The sequence below is a fragment of the Nerophis lumbriciformis genome, linkage group LG11 (assembly GCF_033978685.3).
Source record: "Nerophis lumbriciformis linkage group LG11, RoL_Nlum_v2.1, whole genome shotgun sequence".
NCBI lineage: Eukaryota > Metazoa > Chordata > Actinopteri > Syngnathiformes > Syngnathidae > Nerophis > Nerophis lumbriciformis.
The window spans coordinates 43,410,573-43,433,473 of record NC_084558.2 but is presented as its reverse complement, the minus strand read 5'-3'; the positions used below and the strand labels follow the sequence as shown (position 1 = coordinate 43,433,473).

General features: G+C 41.0%; 1 protein-coding gene and 1 long non-coding RNA gene across 5 annotated transcripts in view; both read right to left on the bottom strand.

Moving 5' to 3' along the window:
- fnbp1b (formin binding protein 1b) overlaps positions 1-22,901 on the bottom strand; it is a 170,024-nt gene that overhangs the window by 71,378 nt on the left and 75,745 nt on the right. For all 4 annotated transcript variants that reach the window (XM_072914153.1, XM_072914152.1, XM_072914154.1 and 1 more), the window contains exon 5: positions 1,985-2,047. In XM_072914153.1, the coding sequence (XP_072770254.1) occupies positions 1,985-2,047 (63 nt within the window). The remainder of the gene's footprint in view (positions 1-1,984; positions 2,048-22,901) is intronic.
- Positions 11,945-12,757, bottom strand: LOC133610025 (uncharacterized). The gene is made up of 3 exons (XR_012050703.1): positions 12,430-12,757; positions 12,217-12,363; positions 11,945-12,145 (listed from the first exon to the last, which is right to left on the bottom strand). It is a non-coding gene; the product is annotated as an uncharacterized lncRNA (long non-coding RNA).

Genomic DNA, 22,901 nt, shown 5'->3' with positions numbered 1-22,901 from the left:
TTATGGAAACATCTTTCTTTTTATATGCATTCCAAGTAGAGATGTCCAATAATATCGGCCTGCCGATATTATCGGCCGGTAAATGCTTTAAAATGTAATATCGGAAATTATCGGTATCAGTTTCAAAAAGTAAAATTAATGACTTTTTAAAACGCCGCTGTACAGAGCGGTACATATCCGGTAAAACGCGGACGTAAGGCATACTTGCCAACCCTCCTGATGTTCCCGGGAGACTCCTGAATTTCAGTGCCCCTCCCGAAAATCTCCCGGGGCAACCATTCTCCCGAATTTCCACCCGGACAACAATATTGGGGGCGTGCCTTTAGCGTCCTCTACAACCTGTCATCACGTCCGCTTTTCCTCCATTCTAACAGCGTGCTGGCCCAGTCACATAATATATGCGGCGTTTACACACACTTAAGTGAATGCAATCCATACTTGATCAACAGCCATACAGGTCACACTGAGGGTGGCAGTATAAACAACTTTAACACTGTTACAAATATGCGCCACACTGTGAACCCACACCAAACAAGAATGACAAACACATTTCTGGAGAACATCCGCACTGTAACACAACACAAACACAACAGAACAAATACCCAGAACTCCTTGCAGCACTAACTCTTTCAGGACGATACAATATACACCCCCGCTACCCCGGGTTTTATATGACTGGCGCTTGGCAGCGTCATGCGTGCCGTGATGGTACAGCATATAGCACCCACTACAACCAGCGTGCCTGATCAGTCACATGTGGTATGGGACTTACGCTTGCTTACGTAAGTGACAGCAAGGCATACTTGGTCAACAACCACACAGGTTACACTGACGGTGGCGGTATAAAAAACTTTAACACTCTTACTAATAATGCGCCACACTGTGAACCCACACCAAATAAGAATGACAAACACATTTCGGGAGAACATCTGCACCGTAACACAACATAAACACAACAGAACAAATACCCAGAATCCAATGCAGCCCTAACTCTTCCGGGCTACATTATACACCCCCGCTACCAAACCCCGCCCACCTCAACCGACGCACAGAGGGGGGGGGGGGTTGATGTGTGAGGGAGCAGGGTTGGGGTGGGGGCGGGGTTTGGTGGTAGCAGGGGTGTATAATGTAGCCCGGAAGAGTCAGGGCTGCATGGGATTCTGGGTATTTGTTCTATTGTGTTTATGTTGTGTTAAGGTGCAGATGTTCTCCCGAAATGTGTTTGTCATTCTTGTTTGGTTTTGGTTCAAAGTGTGGCGCATTATTAGTAAGAGTGATAAAGTTGATTTATATGGCTACCGTCAGTGTAACCTGTGTGGCTGTTGACCAAGTATGCCTTGCTGTCACTTACGTGTGCAAGCAGAAGATAAATACTGTAAACAAGGGGCTGGCACGCTGTTAATACAGATTGTAGAGGGTGCCAAATACTGTATCATTATGACACGCCCTTATTATAATAGTAAGGGTGAAAATCTGAGAATATTAATCCCGGGAGTTATCTGTAAACTGCTGAGCCGCATCAGAGTGATCAAAGAGCCGCATGCGGCTCCGGAGCCGCGGGTTTCCGACCCCTGGTATAGGTTGATGTCGGAATCGGTAATAAAGATTTGGACAATATCGAAATATCGGATATCGGCAAAAAAGCCATTATCGGACATCTATAATTCTAAGTCATAAATAAACGCTAGCAAAAGTCAGCTAACTATGAAGCCAATGAAAGTCGTTCTATTCCACCTATAAAGCCCTCTTACAAACATCCCAAAACCTCCATCATCAAGTTATATACACGCTGTGTAAGTATATATGTAATGTAGTAATATTCATAACATGTAATATTTACATATTTTGCTCATTTAAAGCATACGGTGGCGCATTAATTTCACAGACGTATATCACACATTTGCTTTTCCCTAACACCACAAGTGTTAGGGAAAGAAGTTTCTGTACAGAATTGCGGCAGCTGCACTCTGGTGGTGTCACTCACCGACTCCAGCTGTTTCCACGAGCTCTCGATGTGCTGCTGTGCTTTGCGGCCATCGTGGAAGTGCTGTTGGAAAGGAAACAGGACACAAATATAAAAGTCAATCACAGGCTCAGTTGTCCTGACATAATGAGGATAATATTTCTGTATTTTCCTCCCTGTTGCAACGTTGAGTTGTATCAATATTAATCACAAGATAATAGCGACGGGGGGGACAAAGTAGGACAAATTCAAATGGATACTACTGTATTGTACTGTACGTATAAATATGTATGACCTCATTCCCCACAAGATTAACTTTGAGAGATTTGTACGGGCATGAGCAGATGGCCGCAAGTCAATTCGATTAAAGAGCAGCCAAGCAGATCAAATCCTGCCAGCGACACACAGACCGCCCCAGGTCGCACCGTCAGACGACTTCGCTCATTTTTTTACCAAGCATTCCGATCACTTCCAGCTTTACACAAACGCCATCCCCGCAGATATTAGCGGAAGGAGTTCAAAAGACACTAATCACCACATTTCCAGGCTACTTAATGGGGTCATAATATTTGTTTTTTTAAACATTTAAAACACTTCCTTGTAGTGTTGTCTCGATGTCAATATTTTGGTTCTGTTACCAAAATTATTTCGACACTTTTCGGTACTTGTCTAAATAAAGGGGACCACAAAAAATGGCATTATTGGATTTATTTGAACAAAAAATCTTAGGGTACATTAAACATATGTTTCTTATTGCAAGTTTGTCCTTAAAGGGGAACATTATCACAATTTCAGAATGGTTAAAACCATTAAAAATCAGTTCCCAGTGGCGTAATTTTATTTTTCGAAGTTTTTTTCAAAATTTTACCCATCACGCAATATCTCTAAAAAAAAGCTTCAAAGTGCCTGATTTTAACCATCGTTATATACACCCGTCCATTTTCCTGTGACGTCACATAGTGAAGCCAACGGAAACAAACATGGCGGAAAGAACAGCAAGCTTTAGCGACATTAGCTCGGATTCAGACTCGGATTTCAGCGGCTTAAGCGATTCAACAGATTACGAATGTATTGAAACGGATGGCTGTAGTGTGGAGGCAGGTAGGGAAAACGAAATTGAAGAAGAAACTGAAGCTATTGAGCCATATCGGTTTGAACCGTATGCAAGCGAAACCGACAAAAACGACACGGGAGAAAGCGAGGACGAATTCGGCGATCGCCTTCTAACCAACGATTGGTATGTGTTTGTTTGGCATTAAAGGAAACTAACAACTATGCACTAGGTTTACAGCATATGAAATACATTTGGCAACAACATGCACTTTGAGAGTGCAGACAGCCCAGTTTTCATCAATTAATATATTCTGTAGACATACCCTCATCCGCGCTCTTTTCCTGAAAGCTGATCAGTCCAGTTTTGGAGTTGATGTCAGCAGGCCAGGGAAACTAGGGTCGATAGGGGGTTTAGCTCGCTCGTCTGCGGGAACAAACTGCCGCCATTGCTTGCCGTGCTACCGAGGTCCTTTGTCCCTGAATTGCTCACACACTCCGGCAGATTCAATGGGGGTATGGCGGCAGATTTCTTTGACTTTATCGTTGGAAATGCATCTGCTTTGAGTGTCGCAGGATATCCACACATTCTTGCCATCTCTGTCGTAGCATAGCTTTCGTCGGTAAAGTGTGCGGAACAAACGTCCAATTTCTTGCCACTTTCGCATCTTTGGGCCACTGGTGCAACTTGAATCCGTCCCTGTTCGTGTTGTTACACCCTCCGACAACACACCGACGAGGCATGATGTCTCCAAGGTACGGAAAACAGTGGAAAAAAACGGAAAATAACAGAGCTGATTTGACTCGGTGTTTGAGAAAATGGCGGATTGCTTCCCGATGTGACGCCACGTTGTGACGTCATCGCTCCGAGAGCGAATATTAGAAAGGCGTTTAATTCGCTAAAATTCACCCATTTAGAGTTCGGAAATTGGTTAAAAAAATATATGGTCTTTTTTCTGCAACACCAAGGTATATATTGACGCTTACATAGGTCTGGTGATAATGTTCCCCTTTAAATAAAATAGTGAACATACAAGACAACTTGTCTTTTAGTGGTAAGTAAGCAAACAAAGGCTCCTAATTTAGTCTGCTGACATATGCAGTAACATATTGTGTCATTTTCCATTCTATTATTTTGTCAAAATTATCAAGGACAAGTGGTAAAAAATGAATTATTAATCTACTTGTTCATTTACTGTTAATATCTGGTTTCTTTCTCTTTTAACATGTTCTATCTACACTTCTGTTCAAATGTAATAATCCCTTATTTTTCTGTTGTTTGATACTTTACATTAGTTTTGGATGATACCACAAATTTGGGTATCAAGCCGATACCAAGTAGTTACAGAATCATACATTGGTCATATTCAAAGTCCTCGTGTGTCCAGGGACATATTTCCTGAGTTTATAAACATAATATACCTTTTTTAAAAACTAAAGAAGATGTTGTAATGCAAAAAAATATCGATGTAATCATAGTAGTATCGACTAGATACGCTCCTGTACTTGGTATCATTACAGTGGATGTAAGGTGTAGATCCATCAATGGCGTTTGTTTACATTGTCTAGTGCAGGGGTCGGCAACCCAAAATGTTGAAAGAGCCATATAGGGCAGGGCCGACATCCGGGCAACTGAGCTACATACGGGTTCTTCGAGCCATAGCAACCTGACTGGCGTTGAAAACAAACCGTCGCCATTACTCTTTAACCTGTCGACCTGCGCTGATTAAACCCGTCATTCTGCCTCCAAAATGCCAAAAAACTGTGTTGTTTTTGGTTGTGCAAACCACAACTGGAAACAGGGAAAACAAAGGTCGTATTTTGTTCTGCCAAAGCGTGCTAAAAGCCCACAGAGACGAGACAAATGGCTCGCAGCTTTACACCGGGAAAACGAGGACGGTTCTCACTGGAGTCCCCCAAAATCCCGAGTCGTGTGTTCGGATCACTTCGTTTCTGGTAAATATAAGGAACAAAAATCCACCTTCTTAACCACAACTTGGCTATACCGTCCATGCTAATGTTGAACCCGTTGAATTTTTACTGAATAACGTTCGACAGCTGAAGTTGTTGTTGTTGCACAACAATAACATACGGTATAAAGGCTATTTTCGAAAACCGGTTTCATTTAAATTTGCACTTAACGGTTGGGTTTTTAAAAACCAATAAACCCTATAATTTTCATGTTGCCATTTAATCAACTTTTCAAGACAGTCGTAAAATGCTGTCTGCAAGTCTCCTTTGTTGTAATCAAACATTACTTGTAGTTGTAGCCCTCAAATCTCTCAATATTTTTTCATTTTTTCCCTCTCAGGACGACCTGTAAAGAATCCCATGCACCCTGATTATGCACCATCCATCTTACCTCACCTGCCACAGAGTGGAAAGAAGGCATCCCATAGGATGGACAGTTACGAGCGACATCAACTGACAACTTCAAAGCGTGAATCGGCAGCAGAGAACTCAAAAAGTACAAAGAAACACTGTGGGAAACGACTACCTTTCAGTGATCTAACGGAAAGGACAAATGAGTGTGAAAACATTGAGCCTGCTGCAATCAATGTTAACATGTTGACTGAGCTGCTGAGAGAAGAGTCAACCCAGCCTGATGAGTGAAAACGCCTGTAATTTTAAATAAATAATTCAGTTAAAAAAAGGAACAGTAATTCAGCAAATAATAAATCATAATACTGAACTGAATTTGAATGAGCTCTCTACAGATATAATAAATATACAGATACTGGTAGCCACCGTGTCATCCTTATTATCATTTATCAACATACCTTGGGTGATTTAACAATTTCTATGTGATTTATTCGTTATATAACAACCGAAGCTAACAACCGACCTGGTGCGCTTGTGAGGTAGACATAAAGATTTCCAAATTCCATGTCCGGCCATTGTGTAGGATTATCAGTCCACGCATCTGCTGGAAGGCGGTAAGGGCAGTTGTTTAATCCAACTACAGAACATTTTAACTCGTATCTTAACCTAGCCTCACTGGAAAGACTATTTACATAATCATACGCCATTTAGAACAGTTTAAAATGCCGTGAAACCTCGTCAAATGCCTTTTCTGTCAATGCTGTGTTCGCTGTGAGCTGGTTTGTTTTCAACGAATTCAATATGGCGACCGGTTGCTAGGGGATTGGCAGGCGGAAGTGACGTAGGTCCGCCCTCGCCTATAGGACCAAAAATACAAAAACAAATCTGTCTGGAGCCGCAAAAAAATTAAAAGCCATTTTACACACAGATAGTGTGTCATGAGATATAAATTGTATTAAGAGGACTTAAAGGAAACTAAATGAGCTCAAATATATCTACAAACGAGGCATTATGATGCAATATGTTCATATAGCTAGCCTAAATAGCATGTTAGCATCGATTAGCTTGCAGTCATGCAGTGACCAAATATGTCAGATTAGCACTCCACACAAGTCAATAACATCAACAAAACTCACCTTTGTGCATTCATGCACAATGTTAAAAGTTTGGTGGACAAAATGAGACAGAAAAAGAAGTGGCATAAAACACGTCCTAGAAAGTCGGAGAAAGTTATACATGTAAACAAACTACGGTGAGTTCAAGGACCGCCAAAATTAGTAGGACAAAACGGCGCTCGCCAAATACTCGAATCAGTGAAGCATGTTTAATATAAACAGTGGGATTTATAACAATTAGGGAGGTTTGTGTCATGTTTGGCCTCCTACAGAAACCATATTAAAACAAAAAATAAATTATTTCCCTACATCTTTTTCCATTTTTCATACATTTTTGAAAAAGCTCCAGGGAGCCACGAGGGCGGCGCTAAAGCCGCGGGTTGCCGACCCCTGGTCTAGTGAGTGTAGTGAAGCATGTTTAGCTATTCCTCGTCCTACAGGGATGATACTTGTAAGAAACGTACTTTATTTGTCGCCATGGAGGCGAGGATTAGTGATTTAGAAGTAGCTAAAACACTGCAGACTGCGGCTGTACTTTAGCCGCTAGCTAGCTAGCCATGTCTTAAAGCACCTCTTACGGTGGGCGTTTCTGTGTTATAGCTTCACCTTTATCGTTAGTTTTTAAAGGGGAACATTATCACCAGACCTATGTAAGCGTCAATATATACCTTGATGTTGCGGAAAAAACACAATATATTTTTTAACCGATTGCCGAACTCTAAATGGGTGAATTTTGGCGAATTAAACGCCTTTCTATTATTAGCTCTTGGAGCGATGACGTCACGTCCGCTTTTCCTCAATACAAACAGCGTGCCGGCCCAGTCACATAATATTTGCGGCTTTTACACACACATAAGTGAATGCAATGCATACTTGATCAACAGCCATACAGGTCACACTGAGGGTGGCCGTATAAACAACTTTAACACTGTTACAAATATGCGCCACACTGTGAACCCACACCAAACAAGAATGACAAACACATTTCGGGAGAACATCCGCACCGTAACACAACATAAACACAACAGAACAAATACCCAGAACAACAGAATAAATACCCAGAACAACAGAACAAATACCCAGAACCCCTTGCGCTACAATATACACCCCCGCTACCACCAAACCACGCCCCCCCAACCCCGCCTACCTTAGAATTATTATAGTGTTCCCAACGTTAAAAGGATAAAGCCATTGTTTACAAATTTGGTAAATACTGTAAATAAAATTTATATTTTGTTGTTTTCTTACTGTACCGAAAATGAACCGAACAACAACCTCTAAATTGAGGTACGTACCGAACCGAAATGTTTGTGTACCGTTACACCCTTAGTAAGACATTATTTGTCGTTTTGTTTTGCATTATTATGCAAAAGCAACTTTTCTGACATTCTGGTACCTGCTGATCTGTATTTGGTATCCGCATGAGTACTGAAAGTTTGTGCGCATCCGTCTTTGTAGTCCACTGTAGTCGATAAGCTTCTTCTTTTTCTCTACATGTTCTGGTACATTCATCCTCCGCTGTTGCCATTTCTAATATAAAGTAGTGTAAAGTTGTTACTTATATCTGTCAGTAAACTCGCCATCAAAGCGCTAAAACATACCGGTGTAGTGAGTTTACATTATTCACCCAAGGAACTTTAGTTATTAGAGAGTTCCGGTCGGGCATTTTTTTTTCCGGCCTTGTTGTTGTTTCCGGATGAGGAGATGCTGCTCCGTTATTGATTGAAATAAAGTCTGAATGTCATTAAAACAGTTAGCTCCATCTTTTGACACTTCTTCCACTCCCGTCCTTGCACGCTACACCGCTACAACAAAGATGACGGGGAGAAGACGCTGCCGAAGGTGAGCCACGTAAATAAGACCACCCACAAAACGGCGTGTCCTGAAGCGACTGTCAGAAAGCGGCTTGGATATGATCTGTAAAACATCATCTATGCAACATTTTGACCAAAGAACCACCATTACATGTTATGTAGACCACAAGGAAGTCTTTTACATTTAGAAAAAAAAAGTATGACGCCTTTAATGCACCCTATAATCCAATGCGCCTTATTTCCTTGGTGGTCTAGTGGTTAGGATTCGGCGCTCTAACCGCCACGCCCTGGGTTCGATTCCCGGTCCAGGAACTCAATTGAACAATTTCCCTTGTGGATCATTAAAGGGGAACATTATCACCAGACCTATGTAAGCGTCAATATATACCTTGATGTTGCAGAAAAAAGACCATATATTTTTTTAACCGATTTCCGAACTATAAATGGGTGAATTTTGGCGAATTAAACGCCTTTCTATTATTCGCTCTCGGAGCGATGACGTCACATCGGGAAGCAATCCGCCATTTTCTCAAACACATTACAAACACCGAGTCAAATCAGCTCTGTTATTTTCCGTTTTTTTCGACTGTTTTCCGTACCTTGGAGACATCATGCCTCGTCGGTGTGTTGTCGGAGGGTGTAACAACACGAACAGGGACGGATTCAAGTTGCACCAGTGGCCCAAAGATGCGAAAGTGGCAAGAAATTGGACGTTTGTTCCGCACACTTTACCGACGAAAGCTATGCTACGACAGAGATGGCAAGAATGTGTGGATATCCTGCGATACTCAAAGCAGATGCATTTCCAACTGGACTGGACAGATCAGCTTTCAGGAAAAGAGAGCGGATGAGGGTATGTCTACAGAATATATTAATTGATGAAAATTGGGCTGTCTGCACTCTCAAAGTGCATGTTGTTGCCAAATGTATTTCATATGCTGTAAACCTAGTTCATAGTTGTTAGTTTCCTTTAATGCCAAACAAACACATACCAATCGTTGGTTAGAAGGCGATCGCCGAATTCGTCCTCGCTTTCTCCCGTGTCGCTGGCTGTCGTGTCGTTTTCGTCGGTTTCGCTTGCATACGGTTCAAACCGATATGGCTCAATAGCTTCAGTTTCTTCTTCAATTTCGTTTTCGCTACCTACCTCCACACTACAACCATCCGTTTCAATACATGCGTAATCTGTTGAATCGCTTAAGCCGCTGAAATCAGAGTCTGAATCCGAGCTAATGTCGCTATAGCTTGCTGTTTTATCCGCCATGTTTGTTTGTGTTGGCATCACTATGTGACGTCACAGGAAAATGGACGGGTGTATATAACGATGGTTAAAATCAGGCACTTTGAAGCTTTTTTTAGGGATATTGCGTGATGGGTAAAATTTTGAAAAAAACTTTGAAAAATAAAATAAGCCACTGGGAACTGATTTTTAATGGTTTTAACCAATCGGAAATTGTGATAATGTTCCCCTTTAAGTCAAAATGTGTCCGTTCTCCCTTTTCTGTCTCCACACTGTGTCTGCTTGTAAGTACTGCGTGATTGTGTGCTGCCGAACATGCTCCTCTGCTCGTAAACCAGCAATGACACGACGTGACGGCAACGGGGGCGCGGGGGTATTGGGGGACCGGTACTTTTCAGAGGCGGTATAGTACCGAATATGATTCATTAGTATCGCGGTACTATACTAATACAGGTATACCGTACAACCCTACTTCCCTGTGGTCTACATAACATATAATGGTGTTTCTTTGGTCAAAATGTCGCATGGATGATGTTTTACGGACCATCTTCAAGCTGTTTTCTGACCGTCTCTTCAGGATGCGTCGTTTTGTGGGCGGTGTTAAATTACGTGCCAAAGACCTCCTCCAGGCAAAGCCCTCTTCGACTGCGCCTCCACCCCGACAGCCATGTTGTAGTTTTTAGCACTTCCACATAGAGTCTACTGACAGTTAGAACTATACGCTACTATACTATATGCTAGGGCGGGGCAATATATCGAGTTTGTAAGATATATCGATATATTTTTGAACAAGATATGAATTAAGAAAATATCGTAATAGCGATATAATTTATTTCACTTTAAAATGACCAAACACCGCTTATTTGTTGTGTTCCTTGCTCTCCCCCGATCCTCATGGGCTACTAAACCCCTCCTAGCAAGTAACCGTGTGTCTCCATACACAGTGTGGAGCCGCTCCTCTCAGCTAATAATGATCACCTCCATCACAACAAATTAACTGCATTTCCTAGTGTCTTCATCAAGTACCATTATCACTGGAGGACGAGGCTAAACACGTTACAGACTGAGACCAAGCCAGGAGCAGGCATAGTGAGATCGGTAGGTTGTGAGTTCAAACCCCGGCCGAGTCATACCAAAGACTATAAAAATGGGACCCATTACCTCCCTGCTTGGCACTCAGCATCAAGGGTTGGAATTGGGGGTTAAATCACCAAAATGATTCCCGGGCGCGGCCACCGCTGCTGCTCACTGCTCCCCTCACCTCCCAGGGGGTGATCAAGGGTTATTTGGGTATCAATTATTCTCAAATGCAGAGAATAATTTTGCCACACCTAGTGTGTGTGTGACAATCATTGGTACTTTAACTTTAACTTTTTAAAGTTAAAAAAATAAATAAATAAAATAAAAAGTAAGCAGATACTAAATTAATAAATCCCGGTAGATTAATAAGAATGATCGAGAGGATAATGCAACTGTTGGTGTGTCAGCATTGTCACAGTCAGTACATGAGGCATAAGAGGAGGGCGGGTCCATCCATAAATTGGTGGTGTCCATACCAAGAGTAATAGTATCGGTGTATGATCGATACTTGAGTGAATACATTGATATTTTACTCTTCTCAACATTTTTTGTTGTTGTTTTTGTTCATGATTACAAAATAAGGGAGTAATTCCCTGGACAAAGAAGGGCAAAAGGCAAATAATTTAAATGAGTAGTAGATAGTAGTTTTTACTTTTGTTTAGTATTTGTGTACTGTAGACCAGTGTTTTTCAACCACTGTGCCGCGGCCGTGAGATAGTCGGGTGTGCCGTGGGAGATGATCGAATTTTACCTATTTGGGTTAAAAATATTATTTACAAACCAGTAATTATAGTCTGCAAATGATGTGTTGTTGTTGAGTGTCAGTGATCGGCAGAGTAACCGTGTAATACTCTTCCATATCAGTAGGTGGCAGCAGTTAGCGAATTGCTTTGTAGATGTCGAAAACAGCGGGAGGCAGCGTGCAGGTAAAAAGGTGTCTAATGCTTAAACCAAAAAAAAACAAAAGGTGAGTGCCCCTAAGAAAAGGCATTGAAGCTTAGGGAAGGCTATGCAGAACTAAACTAAAACTGAACTGGCTACAAAGTAAACAAAGACAGAATGCTGGACGACAGCAAAGACTTACTGTGGAGCAAAGACGGTGTCCACAATGTACATCCGAACATGACATGACAATCAACAATGTCCCCACAAAGAAGGATTGAAACAACTGAAATATTCCTGATTGCTAAAACAAAGTAGATGCGGGAAGACATGAAACTGCTACAGGAAAATAGCAACAAAATAGGAAAAAAACACCAAAATAGGAGCGCAAGACAAGAAGTAAAACACTACACACAGGAAAACAGCAAAAAAAACTCCAAATAAGTCACGGTGGGATGTGACAGGTGGTGACAGTACACCTACTTTGAGACAAGACCTATATTGATACAGTACACCTACTTTGAGACAAGACCTATATTGATACAGTAGTACACCTACTTTGAGACAAGACCTATATTGATACAGTACACCTACTTTGAGACAAGACCTATACTGATACAGTACACCTACTTTGAGACAAGACCTATATTGATACAGTACACCTACTTTGAGACAAGACCTACAGTATATTGATACAGTAGTCCACCTACTTTGAGACAAGACCTATATTGATACAGTTTGAGACAAGACCTATATTGATACAGTAGTACACCTACTTTGAGACAAGACCTATATTGATACAGTACACCTACTTTGAGACAAGACCTATATTGATACAGTACACCTACTTTGAGACAAGACCTATATTGATACAGTACACCTACTTTGAGACAAGACCTATATTGATACAGTAGTCCACCTACTTTGAGACAAGACCTATATTGATACAGTTTGAGACAAGACCTATATTGATACAGTAGTACACCTACTTTGAGACAAGACCTATATTGATACAGTACACCTACTTTGAGACAAGACCTATATTGATACAGTAGTACACCTACTTTGAGACAAGACCTATATTGATACAGTAGTACACCTACTTTGAGACAAGACCTATATTGATACAGTACACCTACTTTGAGACAAGACCTATATTGATACAGTACACCTACTTTGAGACAAAACCTATACTGATACAGTACACCTACTTTGAGACAAGACCTATATTGATACAGTACACCTACTTTGAGACAAGACCTATATTGATACAGTAGTCCACCTACTTTGAGACAAGACCTATATTGATACAGTTTGAGACAAGACCTATATTGATACAGTAGTACACCTACTTTGAGACAAGACCTATATTGATACAGTACACCTACTTTGAGACAAGACCTATATTGATACAGTAGTACACCTACTTTGAGACAAGACCTATATTGATACAAGGTTGGTTATGGTTTAAAGTCATATCCAACAATTACGACTTTTTACTGTCAACTGAGTTGTGTTTTTTAATGATTTCTGCTGCTGGTGTGCCTCCGGATTTTTTTCAACGCAACAAATGTGCCTGGGCTCATAAAAGGTTGAAAAACACTGCTGTAGACTTTGTTTTGCTCATAAATGTGCATGTAATAAAAGAGAATAAGGAACTAGTTTAAATATTGTGTTGATATCGTTAAACTGTCCATTGCCCTCATCGGTATTTGGTACTGACCGTTCTCACTCATGGATGATCGGAATCGGCAGCATAAAACCCTGATTAGAACATCCTTGGTTGTTTTAAAAAAATGTGCGGATGCAAGTATTTGTCTGACGACGCAAGATTTATCTTGGTTGACAGAAAAAAATAGAAGGAATCTTCATGTTTACATAATTTGCCAAGTCTGCCAATGCTGTTGCCCCTGGTTACGCCTTGGGTCCGTGGCTCCAGCTGAATATCGTAACTTTGGTGCTTTGCAACTTGATTCGCATAAATGTGTAAAAGTCATGAGCCCAAAATCCAAACTGAAATCTGATGAGCTGAATGTTAAACCTCAGCTACACAGCGCTGCAGTTTGTCAAGGTACCTCAAAGTGTCCTACTTCCCCTTCCCACAGGTTTTTAGGGAAGCTGGCTAAAACGAGGAAGTGCCAAAATGTTTCAGAGGAAGTATTTGATTGCAAGCGGAACACACTGTAGAGCAGCTGGAGTTCTGTCACGTGCAAAATGTCAGCTACTTAGAAACCGGGCCTCCATTTTCACCAACGAAGACAAAAGTTCGTAATTCAGCGGCAGACGTGCTTGGAATATTTCCCCATTACCGCATTTACGGAAAATGTCTTGATGCTGCGTTTCCAAGACGTCAATCAGTGCCAGTGAAGCAGCCTCGCTGGGATGGCAAGGTCCTGAAGGCAAACACTGCATATTTGCTGCGAGTGCAGCTGTGTGCGTTCCCCAAGGCCCCCTTCAGGTTATCAGACTGGATGGAATGTGAGCATGGAAGTACGGTGCAAACTCAAAACCCGTTTTGAAAGTGGGAAAAGGACATCTGGAGTATTTTCCGGAACATAGGGTACACCGGATTATAAGGCGCACAGCCAATGAGCGGGTCTAGTCAGGTCCATTTTCATACTAAGACTTAGACTTAGACTTAGACAAACTTTAAAGGGGAACATTATCACAATTTCAGAAGGGTTAAAACCATTAAAAATCAGTTCCCAGTGGCTTATTATATTTTTCGAAGTTTTTTTCAAAATTTTACCCATCACGCAATGTCCCTAAAAAAAGGTTCAAAGTGCCTGATTTTAACCACCCGTCGGATTCAGACTCAGATTTCAGCGGCTTAAGCGATTCAACAGATTACGAATGTATTGAAACGGATGGTTGTAGTGTGGAGGCAGATAGCGAAAACGAAATTGAAGAAGAAACTGAAGCTATTGAGCCATATCGGTTTGAACCGTATGCAAGCGAAACCGACGAAAACGACACGACAGCCAGCGACACGGGAGAAAGCGAGGACGAATTCGGCGATCGCCTTCTAACCAACGATTGGTATGTGTTTGTTTGGCATTAAAGGAAACTAACAACTATGAACTAGGTTTACAGCATATGAAATACATTTGGCAACAACATGCACTTTGAGAGTGCAGACAGCCCAGTTTTCATCAATTAATGTATTCTGTAGACATACCCTCATCCGCTCTCTTTTCCTGAAAGCTGATCTGTCCAGTCCAGTTGGAAATGCATCTGCTTTGAGTGTCGCAGGATATCCACACATTCTTGCCATCTCTGTCGTAGCATAGCTTTCGTCGGTAAAGTGTGCGGAACAAACGTCCAATTTCTTGCCACTTTCGCATCTTTGGGCCACTGGTGCAACTTGAATCCGTCCCTGTTCGTGTTGTTACACCCTCCGACAACACACCGACGAGGCATGATGTCTCCAAGGTACGGAAAACAGTCGAAAAAACGGAAAATAACAGAGCTGATTTGACTCCAAATAATAGTGTTAATTCCACGACTGTATATATCGGTATCGGTTGATATCGGAATCGGTATTTAAGAGTTGGACAATATCGGAATATCGGACATCTCTAATCATAACTTCCTTATCAGGGTCTCCCAAAAACAGGTCAGTTTACCAGGTTCAATTGCCATTTGTACGCCAATCAGGACCAATCAATTTTCAACACGCCGGCAGGCCTAAGTTCTAACAAGACTTTTATTGACATGACGTGGTACACAGGAATGTACACCCCCCCGCGCGCCTGCAAGGTTGTCAACACGCATAATAATCCCTCTAAACTGCCACGAATCATAGAAGAAAGGCAGGCGATAAGCACGATAAAAGACTTTGGGATATTTGCTGTTCAAACAGAGCAGCGCTGCTGATGTCACAGAGGTTATTTGGACTGCGAAAAACTGGAGAGTTCTTCCTCGGCTGTCTTTCCACTGTGCAGGAAGAGGCATGCGAGGCCTCTACGCATTGTTCTTAGCCTGGGGTTCCATCACCTTCTTTTTTTTTTTTTTTAAATAAGCGCTTGCGGGTGAGATGTTTTGTAAAAACGTTGCGGTTCAGCTGACATCGCGATGAATGCTGAATGTCATTTTTTTGTTTGTTTTTAAGCCAAGACAAACCACAGCATACGTGTCAAAGCAGCTTAATCAGCCGTGATTGGAGATGACACCTCGTTAAGCCTGGTGAGGATAGCACTTTGCTGCTGACAGAACACCTTCTAGTCATTCATCAGCATAATCCACAATCCAGACCGCAGGATCTCGTCCTGCATAAACTGCCATCCTCTTCACCAGGGTCCAAAGCCAAGGTTTTCTGTCGTCGGTTATAATCCAAATCTAATTAAACATGCTTGCATAACATATTAAATCCAGTGGCCTGAGAAGTCAAAACCAGGTCTGTGATGTTGTGAAAACAAAGTGCTCCGTTTGGAAATCCTTTAAAGCAACATTCTTGGCCTCACCTTGCATGTTACTACCTCCAGCTGAGAGGCTCACTCTGGGAAAGGCTCTCGGCAGGTGGGAGAGTCCCAAAACAAAAACCACAGGAGAAACTAGAAAAAGCGCAGACCTCCGCCAGGTCCTATGTAAGGCTGGGTGATATGGATGAAAACTGTATCGCGATATAAGTGTTTTATATCGGTCGATATCTATAACCATTGATTTTTTTATGACCAACGGGAAGTAAAGACCAGGGGAATAAATATTATATATAATAATAATATTATCTTTATGTGCTCGACGCCTCAATTATTGGTATGTGGGTATCACTTCATCTTATCTGTCTTGTCTATTAATGGGGAACATTATCACAATTTCAGAATTGTTAAAACCATTAAAAATCAGTTCCCAGTGGCTTATTATATTTTTCGAAGTTTTTTTCAAAATTGTACCCATCACGCAATATCCCTAAAAAAAAGCTTCAAAGTGCCTGATTTTAACCACCAGTCCATTTTCCTGTGACGTCACATAGTGAAGCCAACACAAACAAACATGGCGGAAAGAACAGCAAGCTATAGCGACATTAGCTCGGATTCAGACTCGGATTTCAGCGGTTTAAGCGATTCAACAGATTACGCATGCATTGAAACGGATGGTTGTAGTGTGGAGGCAGGTAGCGAAAACGAAATTGAAGAAGAAACTGAAGCTGTTGAGCCATATCGGTTTGAACCGTATGCAAGCGAAACCGACGAAAACGACACGACAGCCAGCGACACGGGAGAAAGCGAGGACGAATTCGGCGATCGCCTTCTAACCAACGATTGGTATGTGTTTGTTTGGCATTAAAGGAAACTAACAACTATGAACTAGGTTTACAGCATATGAAATACATTTGGCAACAACATGCACTTTGAGAGTGCAGACAGCCCAGTTTTCATCAATTAATATATTCTGTAGACATACCCTCATCCTCGCTCTTTTCCTGAAAGCTGATCTGTCCAGTTTTGGAGTTGATATCAGCAGGCCAGGGAAGCATAGTCGATAGGGGTTTAGCTCGCTCGTCTGCGGGAACAAACTGCCACCATTGCTTGCCGTGCTACCGAGGACCTTTGTCCCTGAATTGCTCACACACTCCGGCAGATTCAATGGGGGTCTGGCGGCAGATTTCTTTGACTTTATCGTTGGAAATGCATCTGCTTTGAATGTCGCAGGATATCCACACATTCTTGCCATCTCTGTCGTAGCATAGCTTTCGTCGGTAAAGTGTGCAGAACAAACGTCCAATTTCTTGCCACTTTCGCATCTTTGGGCCACTGGTGCAACTTGAATCCGTCCCTGTTCGTGTTGTTACACCCTCCGACAACACACCGACGAGGCATGATGTCTCCAAGGTACGGAAAACAGTAGAAAAAAAACGGAAAATAACAGAGCTGATTTGACTCGGCGTTTGAGAAAATGGCGGATTGCTTCCCGATGCGACGTCACATTGTGACGTCATCGCTCCGAGAGCGAATATTAGAAAGGCGTTTATTTCGCCAAAATTCACCCATTTAGAGTTCGGAAATCGGTTAAAAAAATATATGGTCTTTTTTCTGCAACATCAAGGTATATATTGACGCTTACATAGGTCTGTAAATAATGTTCCCCTTTAACAAAGAAACAAGGAAGTCACAATCTTCGTTCAATGAATGTTCTGCAATTTGTTATCCCCAAAGTACCGTATTTTCCGTACCATAAGGCGCCCTGGGTTATAAGCCGCGCCTTCAATGAACGGCATATTTCAAAACTTTGTCCACCTATAAGCCGCCCCGTGTTGTAAGCCGCATCTAACTGCGCTAAAGGAATGTCAAAAAAACAGTCAGATAGGTCAGTCAAACTTTAATAATATATTAAAAACCAGCGTTCTAACAACTCTGTTCACTCCCAAAATGTACGCAAATGTGCAATCACAAACATAGTAAAATTCAAAATAGTGCAGAGCAATAGCAACATAATGTTGCTCGAACGTTAATGTCACAACACACAAAATAAACATAACGCTCACTTTCTGAAGTTATTCTTCATTCATAAATCCCTCGAATTCTTCTCTTTCGGTGTCCGAATTGAAAAGTTGGGCGAATGTGGGATCCAAAATGGCCGGCTCCGTCTCGTCGAAGTAATCGGAGTCAGTGTCGCTGTTGTCCAGCAGTTCTGTGAATCCTGCCTTCCGGAAAGCTCGGACCACAGTTGTGACCGAAATATCTGCCCAGGCATTTACGATCCACTGGCAGATGTTGGCGTATGTCGTCCGGCGCTGTCTCCCTGTCTTGGTGAACGTCACGTGTGTTCGCCTTCTGTCATCCACTGTTCCCACGCAGTTAGCAGTTTAGCTTCGAATGCCCTGTTGACACCAATATCTAGCGGCTGGAGGTCTTTTGTCAATCCACCCGGAATGACGGCGAGTATTGAATTAAGCGCGTAAGCGTGTCTCTTAATGTGATGTTATGAGCTAGCAAATATAACAACTACACTACCCAGCATGCCACGATAGTGACGAGCATGCGCGGTAGCCCTGAGAAGCGTTGTTGTATGTGCTGGCAGTTAGAATGTGGTTATGAGCACGCTGTGAGTAAACGTTGAGAACTCAGTTAACACGCCTCGTCTGCATTATTTATAATTAGACAGACAACACACTTAATAGGAGCCATTTTGGGGTCTTTACATAAACACACAAATGGAAATGAAACGTCACATATCCCAGCATGCACCGCGCGCTTCTTCTACGGGGAAAAAAGATGGCGGCTGTTTACCGTAGTTGCGAGACCTAAACTTTATGAAAATTAATATTAATATTAACCCATATATAAGGCGCACCGGATTATAAGGCGCACTGTCAGCTTTTGAGAAAATTTGTGGTTTTTAGGTGCGCCTTATAGTGCGGAAAATACGGTAAGAACTGAACTGGGCAAGAAAGCATTTCGGTTTTCAGCACCGAAGGCTTGGAATAACCTACAATCGAATCTTCATCTTCAAACCCTTGTTACATTAAATGCGTTTAAAGCTTCTGTGAAAGGATTGCAGTCTACCTTGTCTGTATGCACATGTGTCATGTGAGCCCGTTTTAATGTTGTAAATTTGATGTTTTATGTGTTGTTTACTGTTTTTAATGCAACCTTGCTGCAGCCCTCTTGGCCAGGTCTCCCTTGGAAAATAGATCTTTAATCTCAATGGGATTTTACCTGGTTAAAAAAAGACTAAATAAAAATTAAATGTAAACATTTTATTTCAAATGTACCTTTCCTCTGATTATAATCCCCTCAGCTATCAAGGCAGAAAGGGAAACACTCAATGTGAACAAAATTGTAAAAGAAAATTACATTGAACACTTAACAATGAGCCCTTAAAATGAAGGTGCAAAAATCAGGAATATGTAAGAAATGCTTAATAAAGTGTAAGAAAATAGTGAAAATGTAAACATAGATAAACCTAAGAAGAACTATTTCCTGCAGGTTTAGTGCCGGCTAAGGTTGACCACATTGGTCTGACTACGGTCCGTTTTTTTTTTTTAATGCAAAAAACTGCCATACTGTCGGTGTGATTTTTCCTGTTTATCCACAATTTCTTCATTTTTACTTCCGCTTCTCGCTCCATGCAAAGAATCAACCGCGAGACAACAAGATGGTGCAACCAAACTTAATAGTTGATACTGTTACCTGATTGGCTGTTAGTTAGAGATGTCCGATAATGGCTTTTTTGCCGATATTCCGATATTGTCCAACTCTTAATTACCGATTCCGATATCAACCGATACCAATATATACAGTCGTGGAATTAACAAATTATTATGCCTAATTTTGTTGTGATGCCCCGCTGGATGCATTAAACAATGTAACAAGGTTTTCCAAAATAAATCAACTCAAGTTATGGAAATAAATGCCAACATGGCACTGCCATATTTACTATTGAAGTCACAAAGTGCATTATTGTTTTAACATGCCTCAAAACAGTAGCTTGGAATTTGGGACATTCTCTCCCTGAGAGAGAATGAGGAGGTTGAGGTGGGTGGGGGTGTATATTGTACCGTCCCGGAAGAGTTAGTGCTGCAAGGGGTTCTGGGTATTTGTTCTGTTGTGTTTATGTTGTGTTACGGTGCGGATGTTCTCCCGAAATGTGTTTGTCATTCTTGTTTGGTGTGGGTTCACAGTGTGGCGCATATTTGTAACAGTGTTAAAGTTGTTTATACGGCCACCCTCAGTGTGACCTGTATGGCTGTTGACCACGTATGCATTGCATTAACTTGTGTGTGTGAAAAGCCGTAGATATTATGTGACTGGGCCGGCACGCAAAGGCAGTGCCTTTAAGGTTTATTCTCCCTACGTCCGTGTACACAGCGGCGTTTTAAAAAGTCATACATTTTACTTTTTTGGAAACCGATACCGATAATTTCCTAACCGATACCGATAATTTCCGATACTACATTTTAAAGCATTTATCGGCCGATAATATTGGCAGCCCGATAGTATCGGACATCTCTACTGTTAGTGTGTCACTACAACTGATTAGTCCGTTTTTTCCGACATTGTAGGGAGAAAAATGATCAAACGTATTATTGAAGGTACTTTTTATTGATATTCATAACGATATATACATTGATGTCGTTTTATTGCCCAGCCTTAGTTCGATCTACCAATTAGCAAAAAAGTTATCAATCCAGATCAGCCTCAAAAGACAATAACTTGTTCTTTAATCCATTCTGACAAGTCCGTCCATAACTTTTTGAGCTGTCTATACCGGAATGAAAGAAACAAAGTGAACACATTCTCCACCAGACTAAATGACAAGAGCTTCCAACTGATGCATATTTCGCCAACTAAATGTGTGTAAAACTAAACAACCAACTGGCAGCAATAACTAACATGTACGTTTTTAGGTTTGTTTTTTGGTACCAACTTGTCTAACAATCTCACCACACAGTACTTGTCTCAGTTCTGGTCGAGAGAGTATTTCCTTGCCTCTGTCGCAACTCATTGCGATCTGATTGCTCACATGGGGCTGAGTTGGCTTTCTTTAATGTGGGTGGACTGTGGAGCTGTGTGAAGTGTGGAGCTGTGTGAAGTGTTTTGAGTTGGACTTTCCTTTGTCGTGCTTCGGAGGGTCAGGATCCCCATCCCAAAGGTGTTTGAAGGCTTTGGAGTCAGGTTCTCATCCAAGTAGGCGTGCTCAAAAAATCGATTCTTATCCAAAAAATGTTTTAATAATTTTCAAGAATCAATTAAAAAAATTATATTTTTTCTTTTTTTTTAAATAATTTTTTAAATTAAAACATTTAACTATTATTTATATTATTAATATTATTATAATTAATAATTCTGTTGTTTTTATACATTTTTGATTTATTTATTTTTTTGTATATTTTAATATCTTTGCATTTGCTTTGTAAATGTCTATCCGAAGTAGGGTTGTACGGTATACCGGTATTAGTATAGTACCCCGATACTAATGAATCATATTCGGTACTATACCGCCTTTGAAAAGTACCAGTCTGCCACGCTATTACACACCTAACATCCACTGTAATGATACCAAGTACTGTAGTGTATCTAGTCGATACTACTATGATTACATCGATGTTTTTTGGCATCACAACATCTTCTTTCGGTTTTTTTTTATGTATATTATGTTTATAAACTCAGGAAATATGTCCCTGGACACATGAAGTCTTTGAATATGTCCAATGTATGATCCTGTAACTACTTGGTAACGGATTGATACCCAAATTTGTGGTATCATCCAAAACTAATGTAAAGTATCCAAACAACAGAAGAATAAGTGATTATTACATTTGAACAGAAGTGTAGATAGAACATGTTAAAAGAGAAAGTAATCAGATATTAACAGTAAATGAACAAGTAGATTAATAATTCATTTTCTACCACTTGTCTTTAATAATGTTGACAAAATAATAGAATGGAAAATGACACAATATGTTACTGCATATGTCAGCAGACTAAATTAGGAGCCTTTGTTTGCTTACTTACTAATAAAAGACAAGTTGTCTTGTATGTTCACTATTTTATTTAAGGACAAACTTGCAATAAGAAACATATGTTTAATGTACCCTAAGATTTTTTCTTAAAATAAAGCCAATAATGCAATTTTTTGTGGTCAACTTTATTTAGAAAAGTACCAAAAATTATCTAAATAATTTTGGTACCGGTACCAAAATATTGGTATCGGGACAACACTAGTTCGAAGTATTTTAAAGCCGAGATTGGGTTGGAGTTGGGTTTGCTGAATAACATTCTGTGATGTCCGTAAATAAAATTAGAATTTTTTTTTTTAATATTTTAAAAATATGTTTTGAGGTGTTGTCAGCAGCCAAGAGGAGCTTTTTGACTTGTAACCTGTTTTGAAATGTTTTAATACCATTTAGAAACCAATATATATATTACGAGAATCGCTTCTGAATCGAGTCGACACCCAAAGAATCGGACTCGAATCGTGAGGTGCAAACACATCCAAGCAAGGTCAAATTGCCAAGCCTGCCTCTCCCCTTAGGAGTGTGATGATTATGCAGAGAATGTTCCAGATCAAATGCGGGGGCCGATCGTTTTGTCCAATTCACAAAGGCTTGTTAGACCCCCTCGCCCTGCCGTGGGACCAGTGCAACATGAACAGAGCGTCAAATCGAGACTGATCGCTGTTGGTGACACTGATGTCAACAGTGAACATACACTAAAAAAAAAAAAAAGGTCACTGTGCTTTGAAGCCCTCTGGTTTTGGTTTTCCACTCCAGTTCCCTCAGCTGGAGCTTCCCGTGACGCGAGAGTCCATGACAGTTTTTTTTTGTTTTTTTTTAGAAAGTACATTATGCAGCTGGGTTGATTTCTCTTCTGCAGCTCTTTTTGGACTTAAAGAGCGTTGAGCTGTGATTTATGAATCATGCGGCCTTTGTCAAATGTTTGAATAATGTAGAGCACCATTTTTGTCAAATTCAGATTAAAATAGCTCAAGAG